This window comes from Magallana gigas, chromosome 3 (genome assembly GCF_963853765.1).
Source record: "Magallana gigas chromosome 3, xbMagGiga1.1, whole genome shotgun sequence".
Classification (NCBI taxonomy): domain Eukaryota; kingdom Metazoa; phylum Mollusca; class Bivalvia; order Ostreida; family Ostreidae; genus Magallana; species Magallana gigas.
In genome coordinates this window covers 1,041,165-1,063,719 of record NC_088855.1, presented here as the reverse complement: position 1 = coordinate 1,063,719, position 22,555 = coordinate 1,041,165, and the positions used below count along the sequence as shown (strand labels likewise).

The 22,555-nt window shown below is 36.0% G+C and overlaps 1 protein-coding gene across 2 annotated transcripts; it reads right to left on the bottom strand.

The window, feature by feature from the left end:
• Nucleotides 1–5,454: 5,454 nt before the first annotated feature.
• LOC105325391 (fibrinogen C domain-containing protein 1-B) lies at nt 5,455–21,101 on the bottom strand. Of its 2 annotated transcripts, none has more exons than XM_066077980.1 (4): nt 19,731–21,098; nt 17,270–17,366; nt 11,525–11,689; nt 5,455–5,877 (listed from the first exon to the last, which is right to left on the bottom strand). In XM_066077980.1, the coding sequence occupies exons 1-4, from the start codon at nt 20,907–20,909 to the stop codon at nt 5,627–5,629; spliced, it is 1,692 nt and encodes a 563-aa protein (XP_065934052.1). In that variant the 5' UTR covers nt 20,910–21,098; the 3' UTR covers nt 5,455–5,626. The 2 variants fall into 2 exon arrangements, with proteins under 2 accessions (XP_065934052.1, XP_065934053.1); XM_066077981.1 differs by lacking the exon at nt 5,455–5,877 and adding an exon at nt 6,578–6,688 and having other exon boundaries at nt 19,731–21,101.
• Between the last annotated feature and the right edge of the window lie 1,454 nt (nt 21,102–22,555).

Sequence of the window (22,555 nt, the reverse complement as noted above, 5' to 3'; positions counted from 1 at the left end):
TGTTACACAGGTGTGAATGTCCTATATGTATGTGTTACACAAGTGTGAATGTCCTATACGGATATGTTACACAGGTGTGAATGTCCTAAATGTATGTGTTACACAGGTGTAAATGTCCTATACGGATGTGTTACACATGTGTGAATGTCCTATATGTATGTGTTACACAGGTGTGAATGTCCTATATGTATGTGTTACACAGGTGTGAATGTCCTATATGTATGTGTTACACATGTGTGAATGTCCTATACGTATGTGTTACACAGGTGTAAATGTCCTATACGGATGTGTTACACATGTGTGAATGTCCTATATGTATGTGTTACACAGGTGTGAATGTCCTATATGTATGTGTTACACAGGTGTGAATGTCCTATATGTATGTGTTACACATGTGTGAATGTCCTATATATATGTGTTACACAGGTGTGAATGTCCTATACGGATGTGTTACACAGGTGTGAATGTCCTATACGGATGTGTTACACAGGTGTGAATGTCCTATATGTATATGTTACACAGGTGTGAATGTCCTATATGTATGTGTTTCACAGGTGTGATTGTCCTATACGTATGTGTTACACAGGTGTGAATGTCCTATACGTATGTGTTACACAGGTGTGAATGTCCTATACGGATGTGTTACACAGGTGTGAATGTCCTATACGTATGTGTTACACAGGTGTGAATGTCCTATACGGATGTGTTACACATGTGTGATTGTTCATACGTATGTGTTACACAGGTGTGAATGTCCTATACGTATGTGTTACACAGGTGTGAATGTCATATACGTATGTGTTACACAGTTTGTAGTGTCTGCTTACTCCCCTTTAAACACATGGAGGATGTGAATGTTGTTGTATCAAATTTCAATGCTATGAAGGAGATATATAAACTTCTCAAAGGTCACAAAGATTTGGAAAATGCAAAAATGTTAGATTAACATAAACCGGCTCTTGCGTGGCACATTAGCACCACATGGATGTGAGGTGGGCGGGGAGAGGGTATAGATGTTTATTATTCATTTTAAGAACATTTCAATTGAGCATCTCCTTATCTTCTTTGGCTTATTAATATATAACCTTATACAGTTGTATTAATCTTTGTATTCCTACCTTCTTACACGGATATGGGGAGGGGTAAAAATTTTGGTTTTTTATTATTCATTTTTAGGAAAATGTTGAATATCCCCTTAACTCCTTCTGCTAACTATATAACCTTATACAGTTGTATTGATCTTTGCACCCCTACCCTCTTAACAGCTAGATAATTCTTTCAACGGAATGGTTTTTTGCCAATGTCCGTTGCATTGGAATGACAAATCATGATTTGCTTGCTGTATTTAGTTGACCAGTATATTTTGCTTGAGATGGAGTGTTTTATTATATTCTAGTCACATCTAGTAGTCAAGTTTAAATAAAATGTAAATTGGAATCTAGCAGGCAGTGGTTATTGTTATCTCTAATTGATTCTAAAAATGTATGTTTAATATATTTTTAATACCTGTCTAAACATGTTTTGTATAAACAAAATATATATGTTTGTGTCTAGATCCCAGTAATTTTGTCTTCATTTATTTATATTTAATTGGACATTATGTATAAATGGACACAGACTTGAACGTACATAGACAAACTTTTGGTTATTAATAAGGACTTTCTTCCTTGATTTTATAATAAGCGTTATGTGTCAATCACTGGTTCTGCCACAGAAGACTCGTACATTTACCTGTCTGACAGGTAGAAGTAACCTGTACCTGTACTGAATCGTCATGGTTCCAGTTGTCTATTTCTATTTGGTTCTAATTTGCTAAGTGATACAAGTAATTTTGTTCCCACTAAATACAATATTATAGCTGGTTTGAGACATACGGTAGATAGATAGGTACGAACTAATTTTACATTTTCACCTATGAAATAATGGACTGGTTTTAAGCTCACCTGAACTAAAAGCTCATGTGAGCATTCTGTCTGTAAACTTTTTACTTTTTCAACATCTTTTCCAGAACCATTGGCCAATTTCAACCAAACTCGGCACAAAGCACCCTTAGGCAAGTAGGTCTCAAAGTTGTGAAAATTAGGGACCACACCTTTTACAAGGGGAAATAATAAGGAATTATTGAAAAAAAAAATTGAAAAATTTTCAAAAAATCTTCTCAAGAGCCATATGACCAGGAAAAGCTAAAACTTATATTTTAGGCAATTACACGTAGTTTATATCACATATAATGTATATATATTTTTTTCTCTCAGAAATACCTGTTTTATATGCTTTGTCAGTTTCTGTATATAGTTGCTGTCTGTAAATTCGTTTTCAGGACCACAATGTGAACTAGTTTTGTAAACTAATTGTGCTATCATGTATGAAAAAAAGGACATAATTATCATTACTATTAAGTATCCTCACGTAGTGTAGATTCAAAGTTGGGAAAATCATGACCTTCGGGGGTATTGTGGTGCGACAGTGTGTGTGTGTGGGGGGGTCGACTTTTTGCATAGAAAAACATAGAAGAAAACTAAAAAATTCTTTTCACAGAAACTAATTTGCCAGGAAATCTGAAATTTTTGTGGTAGCATCCTCGGGTAATGTAAATTCAAAGTTGTGAGAATCATGATCCCCGGGGGTAGGATAGGGGCACAATGGGGAGGTGAAATTTAAAAAAAAAGAATATAATATATAGAAAATTCTTCAAAAATCTTCTCCTCACCAAATAATTGGCCAGAAAAACTGAGACTTGTGTGGATGCATCTTCAGGTAAGGTAAATTTAAGTTGTGAATTTCATGACACCAGGGGGTAGGGTGGGGTCACAATAGGGATTCAATTTTGTACATAAGATTATAAAGAAAGAATCTCTAAAAATCTTATCAAAAACTAACCAGCCAGGAAAGCCAAAAAATTTGTGTGGTATCATCATCAGGTAGTGTAGATTTAAAGGTTCGAAAAGCGTGTCCCACAGGGGTAGAATAGGGCCATAATGGGGGATGGAATTTTTACATTTTAGGAATATGTACATGTAGTAAATCTTTAAAAATCTTCTCAGAAACTGGTCACCCGGGAAAGCTGTAACTTGTATAAAAACTTTCTCAGGTAGGGTAGATTCAATACTGTGAAAATGAAGACCCACGGGGAAGGGTGAGGCCAAAGTGTATGGGGTTCAAATATGTACATAGAAATATATAGAGTAAATCTTTGAAAAAAAAATCTTCTTAGAAACTAATCAGCCGGGAAAGCTGAAACTTGTGTGGAAGCATCTTCTAAAAAAGCCGATTGTCTAGAAAAGCTGTAATTTAGTGAAGGCAACCTCAAATAAAGTAGATTCAGATTCGTCGTTCAAATCAAAATCTTGAGGAGTAGGGTGGGGCCACATCGGGGATTCAGTTTACAAAGAAAAAAATTTAAATTATTTCCAGAAACTCAAGTGTAATTTTATATGTATGGTTTTACTTATATGCAGGCATTTTGACATATTGTTGATTCTTAAAAATTGTTTTGACTCTGGATGTTACGGCAGAGATATGCGGTTATGGATCGACCTTCCCGTAGATAAAACTAGGTTGACTTGGTTTTGACTGATGAAGTTTAACATGTTTAATGTAGAACAAAAATACGGGTATTCCCACCGCAGTGACCAACAGTACCAAACTTCACCGTGAAACTGTAAACAATTACACAGAATTCAATATACATGTATTGAAAATTAATATTAGAATAAGCAAATGATCTTTACACAAAACATAAATGTATTTACCTCCTTGTGCCTTATTTTCGTAATATATGAGGGTTTTCCTGACTTCGCTGCACCATGTGCTTACCGCCAAATAAACAGAATAACGTAGCAAGATATAAAATTACCTCACTTGACAAAAGAGTTCTACCTATGGTAGCCTGTACGGGTTTAACACTGGACTCTGGACAATTCGTAGGCCTCACAAGGGGTTCAACGTTTGATGTAGGTTTATAACCCATATATAAACAGTTGTTTAAGATCTTCTCGAGAACTGCATTGCTCATTATGTGATATGAAGTGTAAAATCACCCTTTACAGGGGCGCAATGATAAACATACAAATATGAACGGGATATTTTTTATATACAGGATCCACATACAAATACTAAATTGTTTTGATATTTTGTATATATTTCTCCAGAAAGTTGATTTTATTATGTCTATTGTTGCTCAGGTGAGCGGTGTGGCCCATGGACCGTATTTTCCACTATTCTACATGTATTGTTGAGAAACGATTGATCTGCCTACTATTCTACATGTACTTGGACATCCTCATGTTTTATTTACTTTCGATTATGCGCTTATCAGGTCTGTCATAGTCATAGCTAACACCCTGTGTGATTTTTTTTATAAATAGACATTGAACTGCCAGAGAATCAATGGATCCTTTCCTTAAGTAACAAAAACGTGAATAGGTAATGACTCCTCAATAATATAATGACTGAATGATCTGCCTTATCCATCAACAATATCTGTATTTTTTAAAGAAAAAAAAATGTGTTTTCTTGAAGGAAAGGGTCGTTCTTTGATGGGGGGTGGGGGGTGGCTAGTGATGAACATCCCTGTTTCCGGAAAAAAAATCCTGGATCTTCCATTGCTTTTTTAATCCATTTTATCGCCTATTGCTATTGTTTGCCTGTTTCATCTGAAATTCATTTGTTTATGATTTTTATTTCAGGTCAACTTTTGTACAAAACACGGGTTTTTATTACAGTTAACTTAAAAGTCCCATCTCTGCTCTGTTAAGCTTGGGTGCTTATATTCAAATTTTACATCTGTTTCATCATAGGAAATTCCGTAGTTATAATTTATATTAATTATATTATACGATATATTAAGATTTTTTGTGAAACTCGGCCCCGAATTAAATGTAAAGTGAGCATCTCAATGTATCGTGAATACTTGCTCATTGCTACATTATTATAACTATAGCTAGTTACTGTATGTAAATATGATAAGAAATGTCAGCAAAACCTTACCATAGATTTCAACAAAATATTTAAATATTGTGTGGTATAAGTTTTGAAATAAACATAAACTATAGCAGACAACAATTCTGTTAATGAGTAGAGTAACTCAAACACACGAAGTAATGTTAACAAACAGTTTATTACTTGACAAAGATTTATGTCAGAATACACGTGACGAAGAAGCATGTATAAAGGTTAAAGACATTGAATACAAATAAAAGAAAATATGAAGGGGATTTTCGAATATGTATTATTAGATTCATCCTAAATATGGAAAACTGACTATTTTATTTGTAATTGTTTGTACAAAAGTGATCTCTAATTTCAAATGAATATAAGTACTCTGAAAGAACCGGTAACATTCAATATTGGAAGTATCATCGTAATGTTTAATAATTTATACAAACTAAACAAAATGATTCAAACATTTCTTTTACATCATGATAATTATAAATCAAAGCAAAATACAATTAATTTAAAATACATATATTTATAAATAATAAACAGTAGTTTAAATATTTACATATGGTGCAAAAGTATCTGATAGTCTATTGACAAACAAAAACATGCAGATAAATAAAGTAAATACACAGAGAGAGAACTGCTACATTTGTCAACATAATGAGGATAACGTTACATTTCGGTGTCAGGCTCGGGGACGAATCATCAGCTGTATTGATTTCAAAGATATATACGAGCCTTTCCATGGATGCCATTCAATGTAGCTTCTATCAGTTTTCTCAGAGTCGGTGTACTGTCCATTAGGGTTGGCGTTGTAACAGTTTTGGAACCACCCCGTCGATCTGTACAAGGTGGCACAGTTAACGCCGCTGTTCCTGTCGTTATCCTGGTCCAGTGTAGAGAACTTCATGTTGTTGTGGTAATCCAGGCCATCCCCTACAATCACATTAGTTGTACATCATTGTGTGAATTATTTCAATAGATAGAACAATCAATATGAATGGTATTGAAATACTTATACATAGATGTATACTAGTATATTTGCATATCCATTGTTCTTTCCCACTATAAGTCCATACCGAGGAACTGCAATTATTTTTCCATAATCGCAATTGCTTTGTCTGTATACCCTGACGTCATAAAGGTGTGAAGTCATATTCATTTCCATGTGTTTTCTCCAAAACTCAAAAAATTGATGTATTTAATTCAAACATGTCTTTAAGTTAAAATGACATTTTAAAGGAATTACTGCTATAACATATCATTGATTTTGTTAACAAATCTATGTGAATTAAAAAGATACATTAAAGTCTGAATGTTTATTTTTGATGCAATAGCTAAATGTCAAGGTCTGGGCTAATACAGGGTATTTGCGAGTGGTAAAGTGCAAATATAAGTAATAAACAACGATTATTTAGTAAACATGGCGTTATGAATAGCAACTACTCTGCTGGCGTATTTTCCATGATGCGCTAGCGCATCATGGAATATGCCAACAGAGCAATTGCTATTCATAACGCCAGGTTCACTAAATAACGTTGTTTATTTCTTAAATATCAGATTGAAGTTTTGTTTAACAAACACTCTTTTCCAACACTTTGTATGATTTAAGAAAATAAGTCTTAATATCGAATCAAACCATTCCTGATCATTGTCGTTAATATGACAGCTGTTTTTGCCGTAATCCAAACTATTCCATACAGTTGCACTGGTTATGATTCGTGATTTATGTCCATAGAACAATCAACTTAAAAAGTGGAATTATAAAACTAATATATGTATCTCAAATGAAAATAGTTGTCATCAATAACTATACTTGACAATTTGAATTGCTACAAAAAATGACCAATGAAAAATTTCTCATCATGATTAAGTGGCGACTTACTTTGTTTTAATTTTACTTGGTCAGTCAAAGTGCAGGAAAGTATTAAAGTTCTGAAAGATAGACACTGTAACACTGTGCCGGATAATTATGCCAGTGCCAAGGTGGCAATTTTGCACCCGCTTAAGATGCAGTTTCGGAAAACTCCATGTATACCAAATGATACCATTGTCTAGAGAGTATATAATCAGTGTTGTTTTAGTGTGTTTCACCTTACAGGTGAGATATTTACCTTTCAAAATTAATATCCTATCGGAAAATGATAATTTCCATAGGAGAATTGAAGATAGGTAAAGTTAGCTACTAGAAACTGGCTACAAGAAGTAAGAAAAGCTAGCTACTAGTAGCTGGCTACGAGATTAAATAAAAGTTGGCTACTAGTAACTGGTTACTAGTACCTGGTTACGAGAAGTAAGAAAAGCTAGCTACTAGTATCTGGCTACGAGATGAAAGAAACTTGGCTTCTAGTTACTTCTTACTGTCCATGTGAGAACACATTCCAAGAATTTCATTTTGTCTTCTTACGATGTACATTGCACTATATCACTGTCAATTGTCAATATATCTCAAATAGCTGTATATATAGACTGAAGATATATGCCCAACTTGCTAATATCAACATTCTGCCAAGTCATCCACATAATATGATCACACAATTACTCAGATATCTCTCTTTATGTAGTCAGCTACTTGTGCATATCGTTACATATATCTTTATTTTTTGGCGGTTTTGTCAATATATCTCAAGTAGCTGAATATATAGATTGAAGATATATGCCAGACATGCTAATATCAACATTCTGTCAAGTCATCCACATAATATTACGACACAATTACTCAGATATCTCTCTTTATGTAGTCAGCTACTTGTGCATTTTGTTACAAATATCATTCTTCTTTGGCTGTTTTGTCAATATATCTCAAGTAGCTGAATATATAAATTGAAGATATATGCCAGACATGCTAATATCAACATTCTGTCAAGTCATCCACATAATATTACGACACAATTACTCAGATATCTCTCTTTATGTAGTCAGCTATTTGTGCATTTCGTTACAAATATCTTTATTTTTGGCGGTTTTGTCAATATAGTCTTACAATACAAACTTCTTTATTTTTTAGCAGTTCAAAAGTTCATAATAAAGAGTCTGGAAGATTAAATATTTAAATTCCTTTTTGCTTTTTATACTGAATATTAACGTTATCTACTATATATTCGCAAGTACTTTGTAAATGCATGTCTATGAATTTAATTATAATAAAAGTCAATAACTATAAGTTACATGTAATAATACTATGATAATTGTATATTGTATGTATTAGCATTAGGAGGGGAACTTGTAAGTTGTAAAAACTTGTTTCCAATCCTTTTGTGTAATTTACACAATAAAATATGTTCAAATCAAATCATTCCTTATTCGCAGTTTCATTTATGGCATGCTCCTACAAAAGTGGAGGGGGAGGGCAAATCCATGATATTTCCATTTATCATATAAAGTTAAGAAAAGTGCCAGCTACCAAAAAAGTGGGGAGGGGGAAACAGCCCCCTCACCCCAAACCCCGATGCTACGTGCCTGTGATGTAAACACATGGTGTGCTCTTGGGTATTCGCATGATCCTAACGGACAACGTCAACTAATCGGTGCGCAAAAACTATGAATGAGACATTATGGCGCGAAATCCTGCTATTACCGTTCACGCAACGAATGAACTCATGATCCATGGGGAGGGGGTCAGATGAATTTTTTGACATTTGTTTTGTAACAGCTACATACATGTATATTTACTTCGGATCGGATGTTTTGGAAGGAATCTAACGAATTAAGAAACACACTTGATTAGTTATTGTTAAATGTAGTAATGTACATTTAGTAAGACACGCGAGTTATGATCCTTTTTCAAGATTACTGAAATCGCCCAACTGAACGAAAATCGGGTCACACCCCGTTTCGGCGATTAAGTTCCTTCAAGAAACATTTCAGCTGTATAAATATATATTTGTTTTAATCAAAACTGATGACTCTTTTGTAATAATGTTAATCCAACACCAATTGTTACTAACATTGTACCGTAATAGACAATATGTTACAACTTGTTGCGATTACCCCCTCCCTCTTTTCCATCGTTCAAATATAATGGAATTTTGATCTATGTTTAAATCAGGATTACACACGTGCACTGCATGGTGGACATCCCTTTTACTTGAAAACTTTTGCTCGCTGTTGTTATTACATGCCATATAACATTTTCATCAATTGTGGGTGTTTATGCTGACATTTTGAACATGCATCGGTTAATCTTTTTTTGTGAATAATCATGATATTGCTTGTCTCATTGTCTGCACTGTTTTGGAGAATGCAACTTTTAAACCTTAGATATGCCTGACGTCATGACGTCAGACAATGAATCCTTATACAGTTTCGTTCCGGATTTACTCTCACTGGAATCTGCTGTCTGTAAAGTCGGTTATTTAAAATTTAGTCGAGACAAAAAAGTGTATGCTATTTTTTGCACATGTATGCTTTGTTTTATAAGAAACATATATTTCCATACATATCTGCTCCGTATAGTAGTGCGTATAAATGTGCATTGAAAATAGTTCGGTTAGAAACCTGTGTTTTAGGAAAGATAAAATCCTAAGCAGAAATTTGAAGCTGTAAACGCAAGCGTTTCAATGTTTATAATGTATTCCTCTTTTGTACTCGTAGCTTCAAAGGAGAGAGACTTTTCCTCTCAGCAAACTTTTTTCAATTAAAAAGGGATTTAACATAGAGTTTCTCCCCATGCGTTTTTCGTATGCACGTAAAAAGATGAAGTGAATGAAAGAAAATAACCAGTGAAATTGAAATTATAAGTAAACTATGCCCCCCCCCCCTCCCCCATAACCTTAGAGATACAATTTTTACAGTTTTTATGATTATAAATGTTTTTGTTTGTTCGTCAAAATTTAAATTAAAAACTATATAGCTTTAATCTTTAATCTATATGTACAGCAACTTGAGTAACATGGAAAGTGTTAAAAATGGAGATATCTGTAACGAAATGCAATAGTACCTGACGAGATTATGAATGATAGCTGAGTAGTTGTGCCGTAATATCATGTGAATGACCTAATAGAACGTTGAAATAAGCAAGACTGTTTAATATGAGCAATCTATACATACATCTACTTGAAAAATGATGACAAAATCCTAAAAAATAGAAATACTTTTAACAAAATGTTTTAAAAGCTGACGAGATTTAAAGGGATATCTAAGTAATTGTGTCATAATATCATGTTGGTGACCTTATAGAATGTTTAAAATAACCACACTAGTAGATATCTTCATTCTTTTTACACAGCTACTTGAGGTTTATCAACTAAACTGTTAAAAATGGAAGTTTTATAACAAAATGCACTAGTAGCCGACGGCATTGAGAAAGATAAATGAGTAATCATGTCGTAATATCATGTGGATGTCCTAACATAATATTAAAATAAACAAGACTTGTAAATATCAGCAATCTATATTCAGTTACTTGAGATATATTGACAAAACCGCCAAAAATAAAGATATTTGTAACAAAATGCACAAGTAGCTGACCACATAAAAGGAGATACCTGAGTAATTGTGTCGTAATATTATGTGGATGACTTGACAGAATGTTGATATTAGCATGTCTGGCATATATCGTCAATCTATATATTCAGCTACTTGAGATATATTGACAAAACAGCCAAAAAATAAAGATATTTATAACAAAATGCACAAGTAGCTGACTACATAAAGAGAGATATCTGAGTAATTGTGTCGTAATATTATGTGGATGACTTGACAGAATGTTGATATTAGCAAGACTTGCATATATCTTCAATCTATATATACAGCTACTTGACATATACAGACAAAACAGCAAAAAGATAAAAATATTTGTAACTAAATGCACAAGTTGCTGACTACATAAAGAGAAATATCTGAGTAATTGTGTCGTAATATTATGTGGATGACATGACAGAATGTTGATATTAGCAAGTCGGGCATATATCTTTAGTTTATGTATACAGCTACTTGAGATATATTGAAAATTGACAGTGATATAGTGCAATGTACATCGTAAGAACACAAAAAGAAATCCTTGGAATGTGTTCTCACATGGCCAGTAAGAACTAACTAGAAGCCAAGTTCCTTTCATCTCGTAGCCAGTTACTAATAGCTAGCTTTTCTTACTTCTCGTAGCCAGTTACTAGTAGCCAGTTACTAGTAGCTAACTTTACCTAACTGAGAATTGACTCTCCTACAGGAAATATTGACAATCCTATAGGATTTTTTAAAAGTCCTGTAGGAATTATATTTCCTATAGGAGAATGGTAATTCCTGTAGGAAATTGATTCAGACATGTAGTTTTCCTATAGGATATTAAGTTTTCCTATCGGATTTTATCAAATCCTATCGGAAATGAAATTCCTATAGGAAATTCTTGTATTCCGATAGGAAATTTCAAATTACCTATAGGAATATTGATTTTCCTATGGGAAAAATTAAATATCTTACCTGACAGGTGAGATACACTGATAACAAAGGTGATTGTTAACTCTTTAAGCAATGGTCTATCATATGGCATATTTAAATTTTTCGATATATGCAACTTAAGCGGGTGCAAAAATGCCACCTTGGCACTGGCATAATTATCCGGCACAGTGTTCTGTATAATTGTTACCTGCATTCCCACTGTATCCATTCACCTGAAGCTGATATTTACTAGCCTCGTCCCCGACAGAAAAATTAGAGTAAACAGCATAGGCTTTCTCTCCATTAAATCTCTCCATATCAACTCGCAGTTCCTGGGGCTTCAGTGATGTCAATCTATGTAGCATGTCATTACCTTAAAAAAACTCAACGTTAATTTCATGACTTTCATAATACCGTCGATTTCTTATCTCTGTATATTTATTTGATTAAACAATAGAAGTCTTAATCTGCTCATGCCAAATCCAGAATTTTTATTTTTATTTTCAAAAAAGAAAGCGGTCCATGGTCAGTGTCGAGTACCTTGACTGTGTAAGTTTGTAACGTTGGATATATATGTATTTTATGTTTGGAGAGTATGCACCGAATTAACCCCCAGTGCCCCCTTAATATTTGCCTGCTGTATATCTTTAAAAATTTAGCCATTTGATCAATTTAACACGTTAAGATAATCGCTTAAGGACCCTCGACACCCCGTGACTTCTACTTTTTATGACAGTACGTCACAACATGGCGATTTTAGCGCATTTCGAAACAGTTTATACCACCATTATTTTTCATGAACAGCGGTAAAATTTTAAAACTTGATTTTTTCCCTCAAATGCGAGATCTTTTGGGTCATTTTCAAGTCGAACACATTCTAAAATCCATATCATAAAGTAATTTAGAAGGATGGGCTGGTAGGCAGAACTTTTTCCGGGTGTGTGGAGGACCCCTCAAATTAAACAAGAAATTCAAAACACTGTATGTAGTCACAATAATGTAATTAGAAATGTGTGTTTGCAAATTCTTTTCAATATATGTAGAAGCTAACTATAGGCCGTGACGTCATCACGCAGAAATCTGCACGAGGACCATTCTACCGTCTGCAGTCAGCTAGAGAAGATGCATGACATGTGCTAGACGAGGCGACCGGCAGGTCAAGCTGTTTACCCGGGTCACTGCGTGATCAGCATTCCAGGTTAGTTTTTAGTTAATTTCATTTGAAGAGCCTCTGTACGTCTGCGTTGGGGTTGGATAAAAGATCACCCCAATATATGTCTATGGCTCAGGATAGGGGCGAGTTGCCACGGGGTATTAGGCCCGGCTGTATGTACAGGCAAAATTCCGTGGATATTGTTTAGCAACCCACATACTTAGACACAACTGGTCATGTTAGGGTAGGCTATGCAGAGAGAGCACCCCCTCCCCCCCCCCCCCCGTGATTATATCGGACCTCCTAATGTTTTGGTAGTTTGAGAGGGGGAGGGATGATACTATAGGTTTTGTTTGCTCGACAGCCATGGGTATAAGTTAGCAAGCTGGTGTTAGGAATTTTGTTCGACCTAGGGACTATTTAGGGGTCCCATGTCACAATGGTCCCATGTGGCCCCTACCCCGGGGGAAACACCGACTCTCAGGGATAAACAATTTGCAAATCAGCCAATGGGATGTACTGCGGCTACCACTTTATTCCCACCTGATTCTGAGGGGCAAACCCCAAATTTGCCGGACATTGATCCATTTACAACGCAGAATTCATCCCCCAGTAATCAAATGCCCACCGGGCCTGCACGGCCCGGATGCCAGTCCTCAGATAATCAACCTGTTAATTCGGAGGGAGTTGCACCAGAGTCTATGCATGTAGGTCAGGGGCAGCAAAACGATAGACGAGTTCAGGCAGTTGATTTACAACCCCAGGTTTCCCCCATCCGGATCCCCCTGTCCAAGTTGCTAATCCACAGTCTCAACCCTGAAGTGACCACAAAGATAATTGGTATTCAGCAGGTCCGTTTGAAATGGGTGGATATTGGGATCATCAGCATGATAGATAATCTGTAGCAGTACCTGAGGTCCCCTCCCACCTTTGTCGTTTTGTAGGTGAAGGTGGAGGGAGAATGGCAAACACATATAAGCCCCCCACCACAGAAACACTGTCCATGTAAGTCACGCTCGGATTGCTGCAGCGTTTTACTGTCCCTCAGAATACGTGCGGCCATCCGCAGCATCTTGTTGTCCCTCGGAATACTTGTAAACACCTGCAGCGACCTATGGCTCACATGAATGTACAGACCCCTGCATCGCGCTACAACCTCCAAGAGTTTGTTGCACCGCCCAGCAGCTGCCACTATCCGTCAGCCCGGAGTAAGCCGAGGTATAAGGATCTGCACTTTGATGGAAGATCCTGCTGGAAGGAATTCCTGCACAAGTTTTTTTATACTTTACGGAGCCAGCGATAGACAGAGACTAAACAACACGACGAGTTCTGCTTCTCCCTAAAAGGAACTTCTATTGAGTACTACACGCTGTTACTGGAGACCAGCCCTGAAGTACACTTCGCCGACATCCTGAGAAAGTTCGATAAGCGATTCGGCTCATCAGCGCCTGACATGGCTCACCATCTCAATTTCTAGTCTGCAGTCAAGAACACTGGCAAGTCCTTGAAGCAGTGAACAGACCGTGAACTGACCTTGGCTACTCATGACTTACCTCAGCTACCAGATGCTCATACTCAGGCTATACCCCGTCTGTGTTATGGGACAGAGTACTGAGAGGCAGGCCTGTATGCCCTGGATGTCTGGCCCGGGACCGTCGATGGGGCCTCAGATAGGATGCAGTTCTACAAGCATTCCCGACGGAGACCCACATGCGCTAGCTACATGTACCATATAGTGAGGAGTGTGGTTGTAGGAGATAGAAAGCTGAGAGCCAGACACAGGAGTAGAGTGCAAGAGTTTGGGAAAAACCACAAGGAAGCCATTGACTCAGCATGGCTTGGGGCCCAGATTACGTGCCGCCCTAGATGGAACCTGGGTCCAAGGACAAGTCAGTGTTTTAGATGCGGAAAGAGAGGGCATTCCGGCAAGAGTTTCCTGCTATCCCCAGGATGAAGACGGGAGAAAGTGCTGAGGAGGTTGTAGACCTCTTCCTACCTAACCGTGGTGCCTTCCAAGCAGTTGCAGATGAAAGGTCCAAGACTACCGCCAAGAAAGCAGCTTCTTACTGTGTGCTTACTGACCCAGGATAAGGAAACCAGTTTGAGTAAGAACCCTGCATGTGACGGTGTCGTGTGTGTTGTTGACAAGGACACTCCTTGTCTCAGCATTAGGCACAAGAGGAAACGCGGTAGGCGTAGGGTGCGACGCAGGAGGCCAATCTCTCTGGAGTTATTCTTCAGTGATTCTGATGTCCCAGGAGTGGAGGAAGTTGCCCAAGTAGACGGTAATTATGGGCAACAGGTGCGTCGCAGCGAGGAGATTCTTACAGATACCAGGTGCCCTGAGGCAGGTTATTATTGTGTGAGGAGTATGTGCTCCAGATCCAGAGGGCGGTCTCTAAGGGTGACGATATGTGTGTAATGGCAGCCCAGCCAAGCCAAAAATAACAGGAAGCAATCTTGAGATAGCGTTGGGGGATGTCTACGTTCCTGCAACTGGGAACTCCCTTGCTTGGAAGTCGGTTGCACTGGAGATACCATCTTCGCCCTCTGGATTGTGCATAGCATGTCTCATTCACCTAACGTAGCCGAGCTGCTATAGATCCAATCAGACTGGATCAGCAAACCGGAACAACGACTAGGACTGTCCCTGGATTATCATTTTTGTATGTGGAGGCTTTTGCCATTTGGACGGTCCCAACCCTAGTGTCTAACTATTCCGGCTGTTGTTGTGATGGGCATTACCTCGCCCCTAGCCAACTGCTGTCCCCACCTGCAGGTCGGACTGGGTTACTTTGAAGTTATCGCGACTGTTGCTGGAATGGGCGTTCCCAAGCCTCTTGTTATTTGGTGGTCCCGTTGGTACCAGACGTGAACTTACTCCTCTCAAGGAAAACGAAGAGGAATGTGGTTTTTATGGACTTGTTATAGCGCACACGCTAAACGCTTAAAAAGTGAAGCTTTGGTATATGAAATCAAAGTACTGAAGTACTGACGGGAGTTGATTTTATCGATTATTATTTAACTTAAAATTATCGATATGTTAATTTGCTTGGCAAGTAGTTTTTAATCTGTATTTGAATTACGCACATTTTTATAATATGACTTTTCGACAAGAATTTCGAGAAAACCTCTCATGAATCATGTTGTGTAATATTTAAAAATAGAATTTATTTCATCAAGTTATGTATCGGTATTCGAAATATTTCAAAAATTGTATGGATCCAACCAATAATTAACTCTAGCCTCGTTCAATCAGATGCTCGGCTATCTCCGTTAATCTCCGACATGTAAGAGATACCAGATCATGTGATAGCTTGATGATGCGACCTCTAAATATAGACTGACTCTGCTTGTCGGAGATGTACGGAGACAGCCGATGGTTGAACGAGACTATATTGAACTCTGGCGTAGGAATACATACGACTGTAAAAAACTTCTAAATTGTTCCTACTATTTAAAATCTGACTTTTTCCAAGGTATCCATAAATAAGTTTCCTTTAAAAAATGTTTCAGCGTACATTACATCGAATTTATCGATTATTTTCAAGAACTAAGTCTTGTCAGCGGTGATGATTTGTGCTTAGGTCCAAACACTGTTTCAGTTTCTGATTGCCAGAGTAACTGCATAGGAGAGTTGATTAAATTCAACTCCCAAAAATGACAATAACAAACCCTGAACCATCTCAAAAATCCGTAAAACGAAATCCAAATTCAAAGCAGAGCAACACGGACCTCCAAATAGATAGAGGTAGGATCAGGTGCCTATGAGGAGTAAGCATCCTCTGCTGACCGGTCACACCCGCCGTGCGCCCAATGTCATATCGGTAAAAATGTCATTATCGTGGAAAATGTCGTAATTTGGGAAACATATCATGATCGGGAAAAACGGTGAAAAATCCGTGGTCAATTCGGTATTCAATCAATAGTCCAGAGCAGGTCAATCACGGACCTCTGGAAAACCCCAGAGGCAGGATCAAATTCCTAGGAGGAGTGAGCATCCTCTGCTGACCGGTCGCACCCGCCTTGTGCTCTTTGTCGTATTTGGGAAAAATTGGAAAAGTCCGTAGACAATTAGGTGATTAGTTATGGTCTAAAAATGAACAACGTCAGTCAGTATGCAACCCAGTGGAAGATTGTATTTGCTGACAAATCCTGTTTTGTCAACTTCTTTGTCAGTGGCTTGCTTCCTCTTAGAAAATGTTCATACGAAGAGCATGCCCTTGCGTATCGTATCAAATGAGAGACAAAAACACAATATGCAGGTGATGTGGATATATTGCTACATAAGTAAGGAAAGTTGACTATAGAAAAATTGATGTCATCGCGTTTACTATAAAGTTTTGTTGTTAGGTTACCATCAATGTGCATGCCCAGTAAAATATCCAAAATGAGACAGATGACGCAGACTCTGTGGTATCTTTTATTTCAAGTTCACTGGGATATATCGAGTCGACGTAAGTAAGGAAATAACAATTGTTACTTGATAATACGTCGTCGATATTCCTGAATGTTAAGTTGAAGGCCACAGCGAGTGATTTATCTTTTATAACGTATAAGCTTTTAAATAAATTATGCTTCATAAGAACACAAAAATAGATCTGCTTACAATGGGGCACAATTGGTACCCATGGGAATTCCAACAGATTGTTGGAAGACTTGATTTCCAAAACTACATAAATGTTGTCTATCAGAAACTCAAGCATCTTTTTAATGTCTACTTCAAAGTACTTGTGTGTGTAATCAGAGAGAGAGAGAGAGAGAGAGAGAGAGAGAGAGAGAGAGAGAACAAGACAGTACCTATCCAATACTCCTGATCAGCAAATCCAAACCCGTCCTTGTATTCCTCCCAGTTACGGTAAAAGTCTACCAAACCATTGACTCTCCGCTGAATTATCTGTTCCGCATTTTGAAAAAAAAATATTGCATAGAAAGGTTGTTTAACCTAACATAATTTAATTCTGGTTGTAACGCGCCATTTGATTGGATAGAAAAAGTTAAATATGTATAACCTGGTTTGCACGTCACAAGGCACGTCACAATGCACCAACGTCAAACACATACCAATCCGCTTGACGTTACGTTTGAATTTTGAACAGATTATTATCAATTTTAAACGTAAAACAGACTCAATTTGTACAGTAAATAATAGAAAATTCAATTATAACGAATGAACTCAATAGCTACCCGAGTTATGCTCGTATAACCTGGGTTGAAGCAATTAATGCTTTTTTATAGTCCACTTCGCGGATTATAAAGTGTAAATTGCCCCAACCCAGAGGCGTGTTCAGCAGAGAGAGCGCCCGCGAGCGCTCGCCAAAATTTGTGTTGCGAGTATAGGGAGTTTTGGCGAGCGCTCGCGGGCGCTCTCTCTGCTGAACAGGCCTCAGGTTATACTCGTATAACTTGGGTAGACATTGAGTTCATTTCTTAAATAAGGTTGAAAATCTTTTTACACTTAAGTTGGTATGGGACATCTGTCGGTAATAGTGTGCATTAAAGTCTATTATAATATGAATACTTTCACATATTTAGAATTTTCAAATATTTAACAAAAAAATGTTTTAAATTTTTTTTTAAAGGTACTTTTAAAATCCCCCAACTGGATTCGAACTCATGATTACAGATTAATAGCGAACCCTCTTATCACATGCGCTATGCTGTTAGGTAACAATTTGGGTAAGATTTTATTTTCTTTAATTACACCGGATTTTTTTATTTATTTCTATAAATAGTACGTCACAACACGGAGATATCCCAAACCATGATGTAAAGACATGTATTTATTGTCAAAACATAGCATTCCCCTTTGTCTATCAGAAATTTTAATTCTTGTTTGAATTCGTTATCATTTGTATTTTCTTTTAAGGCATGGCGCCTAGTCTAAAAGGTTGCTGTATTATATAATTTGTGCTGTTATAGTCCCGCATAGAGTAAGTCTTTTATATAAATAAAGTTTTTTCAGTTATTTTATTTCATATCCCCTGCAGCATAACGATGTAGGCAATTGTAAAATGTGTATAATTATGTATATAAAATGATTTGCACCCTAGTTTAAATTAAGTAACGGATGTTAATCCGTTAACAACAGAGGTAGGGTTCAAATTGTTCCTGCATGTTACGTAGTCAAAAACTAAACAGAATAATTGAAAGAAAAATTACTCTCTATCTAGATAAAAAAAATTAAAACAAAAACAACTAAGTTTTTACATTTTGTTACGTAGAAATTAAAAAAAATTACATTTGCAAATATGTTTCCTTATATGAACCTATAGAATAGCGAAAACGTTCAATTCTATATAAACTTTTTCGTGACGTCACTATGGTCATAGCACGCGCTTATCGCTTGTCGCTTGGATTATTGTAAACATAAAATCTCAGTAATTTTGACAGTTATGAACGATTTGTGTGTTTCAAACGTAAATATAAGCAATAAACAGTAATGTTAAAACGTTCACCGGGATATGAAGTTGGTTGGTACGTGATTAAATCTGCTGAAAAGCCCTTCGTGCTTCACAGGATTTGATCACGTGACCAATCAGCTTCATATCCCGGTGAACTTTTAATATTGCTGTTTAACAATTCTGAACGATTTGCCTTTTTCAAATGTAAATTATAGTAAATAGCAATGTTTAAAAGTTCTCCGGGATATGAACATGGTTGGTACTTGATCAAACATTCTGAGAAGCCCTTCGAGCTTCACAGGAATTGTTCACGTGACCAACATAGTTCATATCCCGGTGAACATTTTAAATTTCTGTGCATATATGTTTTTATCAAGGTTTGATTTTTCAAAAGCGTTTGATAAAATAGGTGTACAATTTGTTGAAATAAACAACAATAATGCTTAGAAAGTTCATAACTTATTGATACTTGTTGTGTAACAGTTTATCTCTGCGTGTAAATATGAAACTAGATATGTAAGTTATCTGGTTACCTTGATAACAAATATATTGCTTAATGGTGAATATCTACTATTGAAAAACTATGATTGCACTCAATATGAAAACACTTGAAAAATTGTGATTGATTTCACCGATGAAATTTTTATGAAAAATTTAGTATGATAGAAATATGAATTACACCAGTGAGGACATACTCTAATCTAATATTCTTTTATTCAATTGTAATCTTTCTATTTTCTATGTAAGCCACTGGATAATAAGGAGAAACTATTTTATACCTTTAAATAAACTTTCAAAAGCGAACATTTCTTATCAAGAGAAAGAAAATAAAAGTGTGTGTGAGAGAGAAAGCTTACCGTCCATCCTCCGTTGTCAGTTGTCATATCGCAGTACACGGCTTTTTTCTCATTGAAAAAACCCATAATATTATAGACGCCATTTATCTCTCTTTTCCCCGAATATTTTTTTAAGATGTCATCACAATCAGAATGCACTTCCAAATATCTTAACTCGAGCTCCGAAAGTTTATATCCAAGAACCAGCGTAAAATTTTCAGTTTTTACAGTTTCTTCAATGAGTAATTTTTCGAGATTTGTTTGTAAATTATCAAATTTGTCTCCTATTTCCTTTGTACATAAAGAAACTGTTTGGTTGGCTGTACTGAGAACGGAGTCAAATTCTGATTGTTTAGCTGCCAGATCCTTTTGAAATTGGTCGGATAGTACATCAAATTCTTTCCTCAAAGTGCCATTATCTCGATTACTTAATAGCGTATCTACTTTTTTAGTCAAATTTGCTGTAACGGACAAGATTTCATGTCTAAAGAGTTGCTGCTCAGTTTGAATGTTGGAGAGACTTTCGTCAATCTTTCCAGATAAATTGGTTGATAGAGACTCAATTGTTTTACTCAAAAGTTCTTGCTCAGTCTGACTAGTTTTCTCATCAACATTTTCGGACACATTGGATCCTGAGAACTTCATTTCTTTTCTTAAGAGTCGTTGCTCAGCCTGAGTTGCAGAAAGTAGATCACCTATTTTTTCATCAACCTTCCTATACAAACTGGTTGTGAGTGATAACATTTCCTGCCTAAAGAGTCGCTGATCGTTTTGGATAGCATACATACTTTCATTGATAAATCTTAACAAATATGTGAATCCTTTGCGATTTAAGTTACCGTTGCTTCTATACTCTGTAGTTGTAAGATTCAATGTATTTTCCTGACCATCTTTTGTTCGTGCCTTTGTTTTGATGCTTTTTAAATCCTTCACTGTAGCACTTGTTGACACCATTTCTTTGCCAACAATGCTATTTGTGGTAGTCCCTATCAGACTGTTTAACATTTTCACCATAATGTCTTCGTTTTGCTTAAGCTTTTTCAGCATCATTCTTTCAATCCCTTGCCTGTATTGCTGTAGCCCGACTTTAATGAAGTTTAACGCCGAAGTCTGTGTGTCATCGCCATCATCAAACAATACATGTCCGTGCATTGATACGAACAATATCGACCAAATCAGAATTCCAAACAGTCTGTCCATTGCTGTTACCGCGCGGGAAAGAGTGTTTATATTAGCTTTCTTCGGGTGAGAAACACTTGTGCTTAATACAAATTACCGAAACCCACTGTCTTTACAAAAGCCGTGTCGTTTTGTTTGCATTTATAGAGTATAATAGTAGTAGATACGCAATCTATTATAAGTTATCCTGTTTTAGGGCAAGTGAATAAGAAGTAAAACAGTAAAAAAACACTAAAGACCTTATTAAAACAAAAGTAATAAAACATATGTTTGTCCAAACCTCTTTCTGAGATACTTATGTTAGTTGGGCGTTGCTTTTTCAGTTCTTCTACGTTAAGTAGAACTACTTATTCAAAAGACTTAATTTAAGCATCAAAAGATTAAAACAATGATTACAGTAGGAACTAGAGGGAACGGAAGTCATCCGCTCGGTGGTCTATAAAACAAGAAACTAAAGCAATTATTGTATACTAATTTAATTTCATTCATACTTAGTCGTTTTCATGGGGCAGTTTTAACAATTTCATTCAAATGTTTCTTCGGGGCTTTGTTAGTTTTAATAAAAAATATAAGACAATGTTCAATACTATGTTGGTGATATATATTTGCAGTGAATAGGTATTTACAACAAAATGTAAAAAAAAAAATGGATTGAAAACAACAACGGCAAAATCTCAAAGAAGACTTAAAAAAAAATTGATGTAAGTAAATTTGAAAAGAGCTCCAGGTTTTGTTGGCAATGCCATATAATTTGAAAACAACGGCTAAAACGTCAAGGAAAACATACAAAGCAAAACAGATTCCCCGCTAGGCATCGCGTTAGATGTGCACGATATTTCTGTTGATTTGAAATACACTTACAAAAAGTAAAGAAAATATAGTATGAAGATAAAAAATTGAACACTTATAATGTCTTAGATTTTTTAAGAGAGGAAGATAGATGTTAAACAGTCTTCTAACCTTGAAAGGAATTTTGATTGTACACTGCATACTGATATTGATACAACAAGATACGGGATAACAATAAAAAAAAAAGGATAGAAGTCAAAGTAAGATAAATTCTTTCAACAAAATATACCATAGAAAACCGTGCTCGTGTAACTATAGAAAATATAAGTTTGCCAACAATATATCTGAAAATGTTTTGAATAAACAACAGTATTTAACTAGACTTGAAATTAAGTTATCAACTACACGTGCTGATTGCATCATTGTACTAATAAAAATAGTATTTATGGAGGTTCTGCAAAAAAGTAAACATTATTAGGGGTTTAATTTAACGTATTGTACTTATTGTGGGTATGAACCTACCAAAATATCTCTTATGAATTTGTATTAACGCTAAGCAGTGATAATTTTTGTTTAAAAGCTTTTTGCATATTGCGCATGTTTAAATATGTTTCAATATTTCAATGGAGTGGTAAGACCAACAATTTTCGGTGATGGTGAAATTACTTCCTGAATTTATTATTAAGTGTCAAAAGTATATCATTGATGATGGTTAGATATTGAGAAGAGTTAAAAGTATATTGGTTAAATTATGTATGTGGCAATGGATTTTGGAATGAACTGTTTATACACAATTTTTTAGAGTCAAGCTCTTGTTATTACTCGTTGAACATATGGAGGATATAAATGTTAATGTCTTAAACTTATTAATTTATTTT

What these genes read in the sequence shown, in the direction of transcription:
- LOC105325391 (XM_066077980.1), bottom strand. Translation starts at nt 20,909, where the DNA reads ATGGACAGACTGTTTGGAATTCTGATTTGGTCGATATTGTTCGTATCA. An exon ending in CTGACAACGGAGGATGGACG is followed by an intron (nt 17,367 to 19,730) that starts GTAAGCTTTCTC and finishes AATGCGGAACAG; the next exon opens with ATAATTCAGCGGAGAGTCAA. An exon ending in TGATCAGGAGTATTGGATAG is followed by an intron (nt 11,690 to 17,269) that starts GTACTGTCTTGT and finishes AGTTTTTTTAAG; the next exon opens with GTAATGACATGCTACATAGA.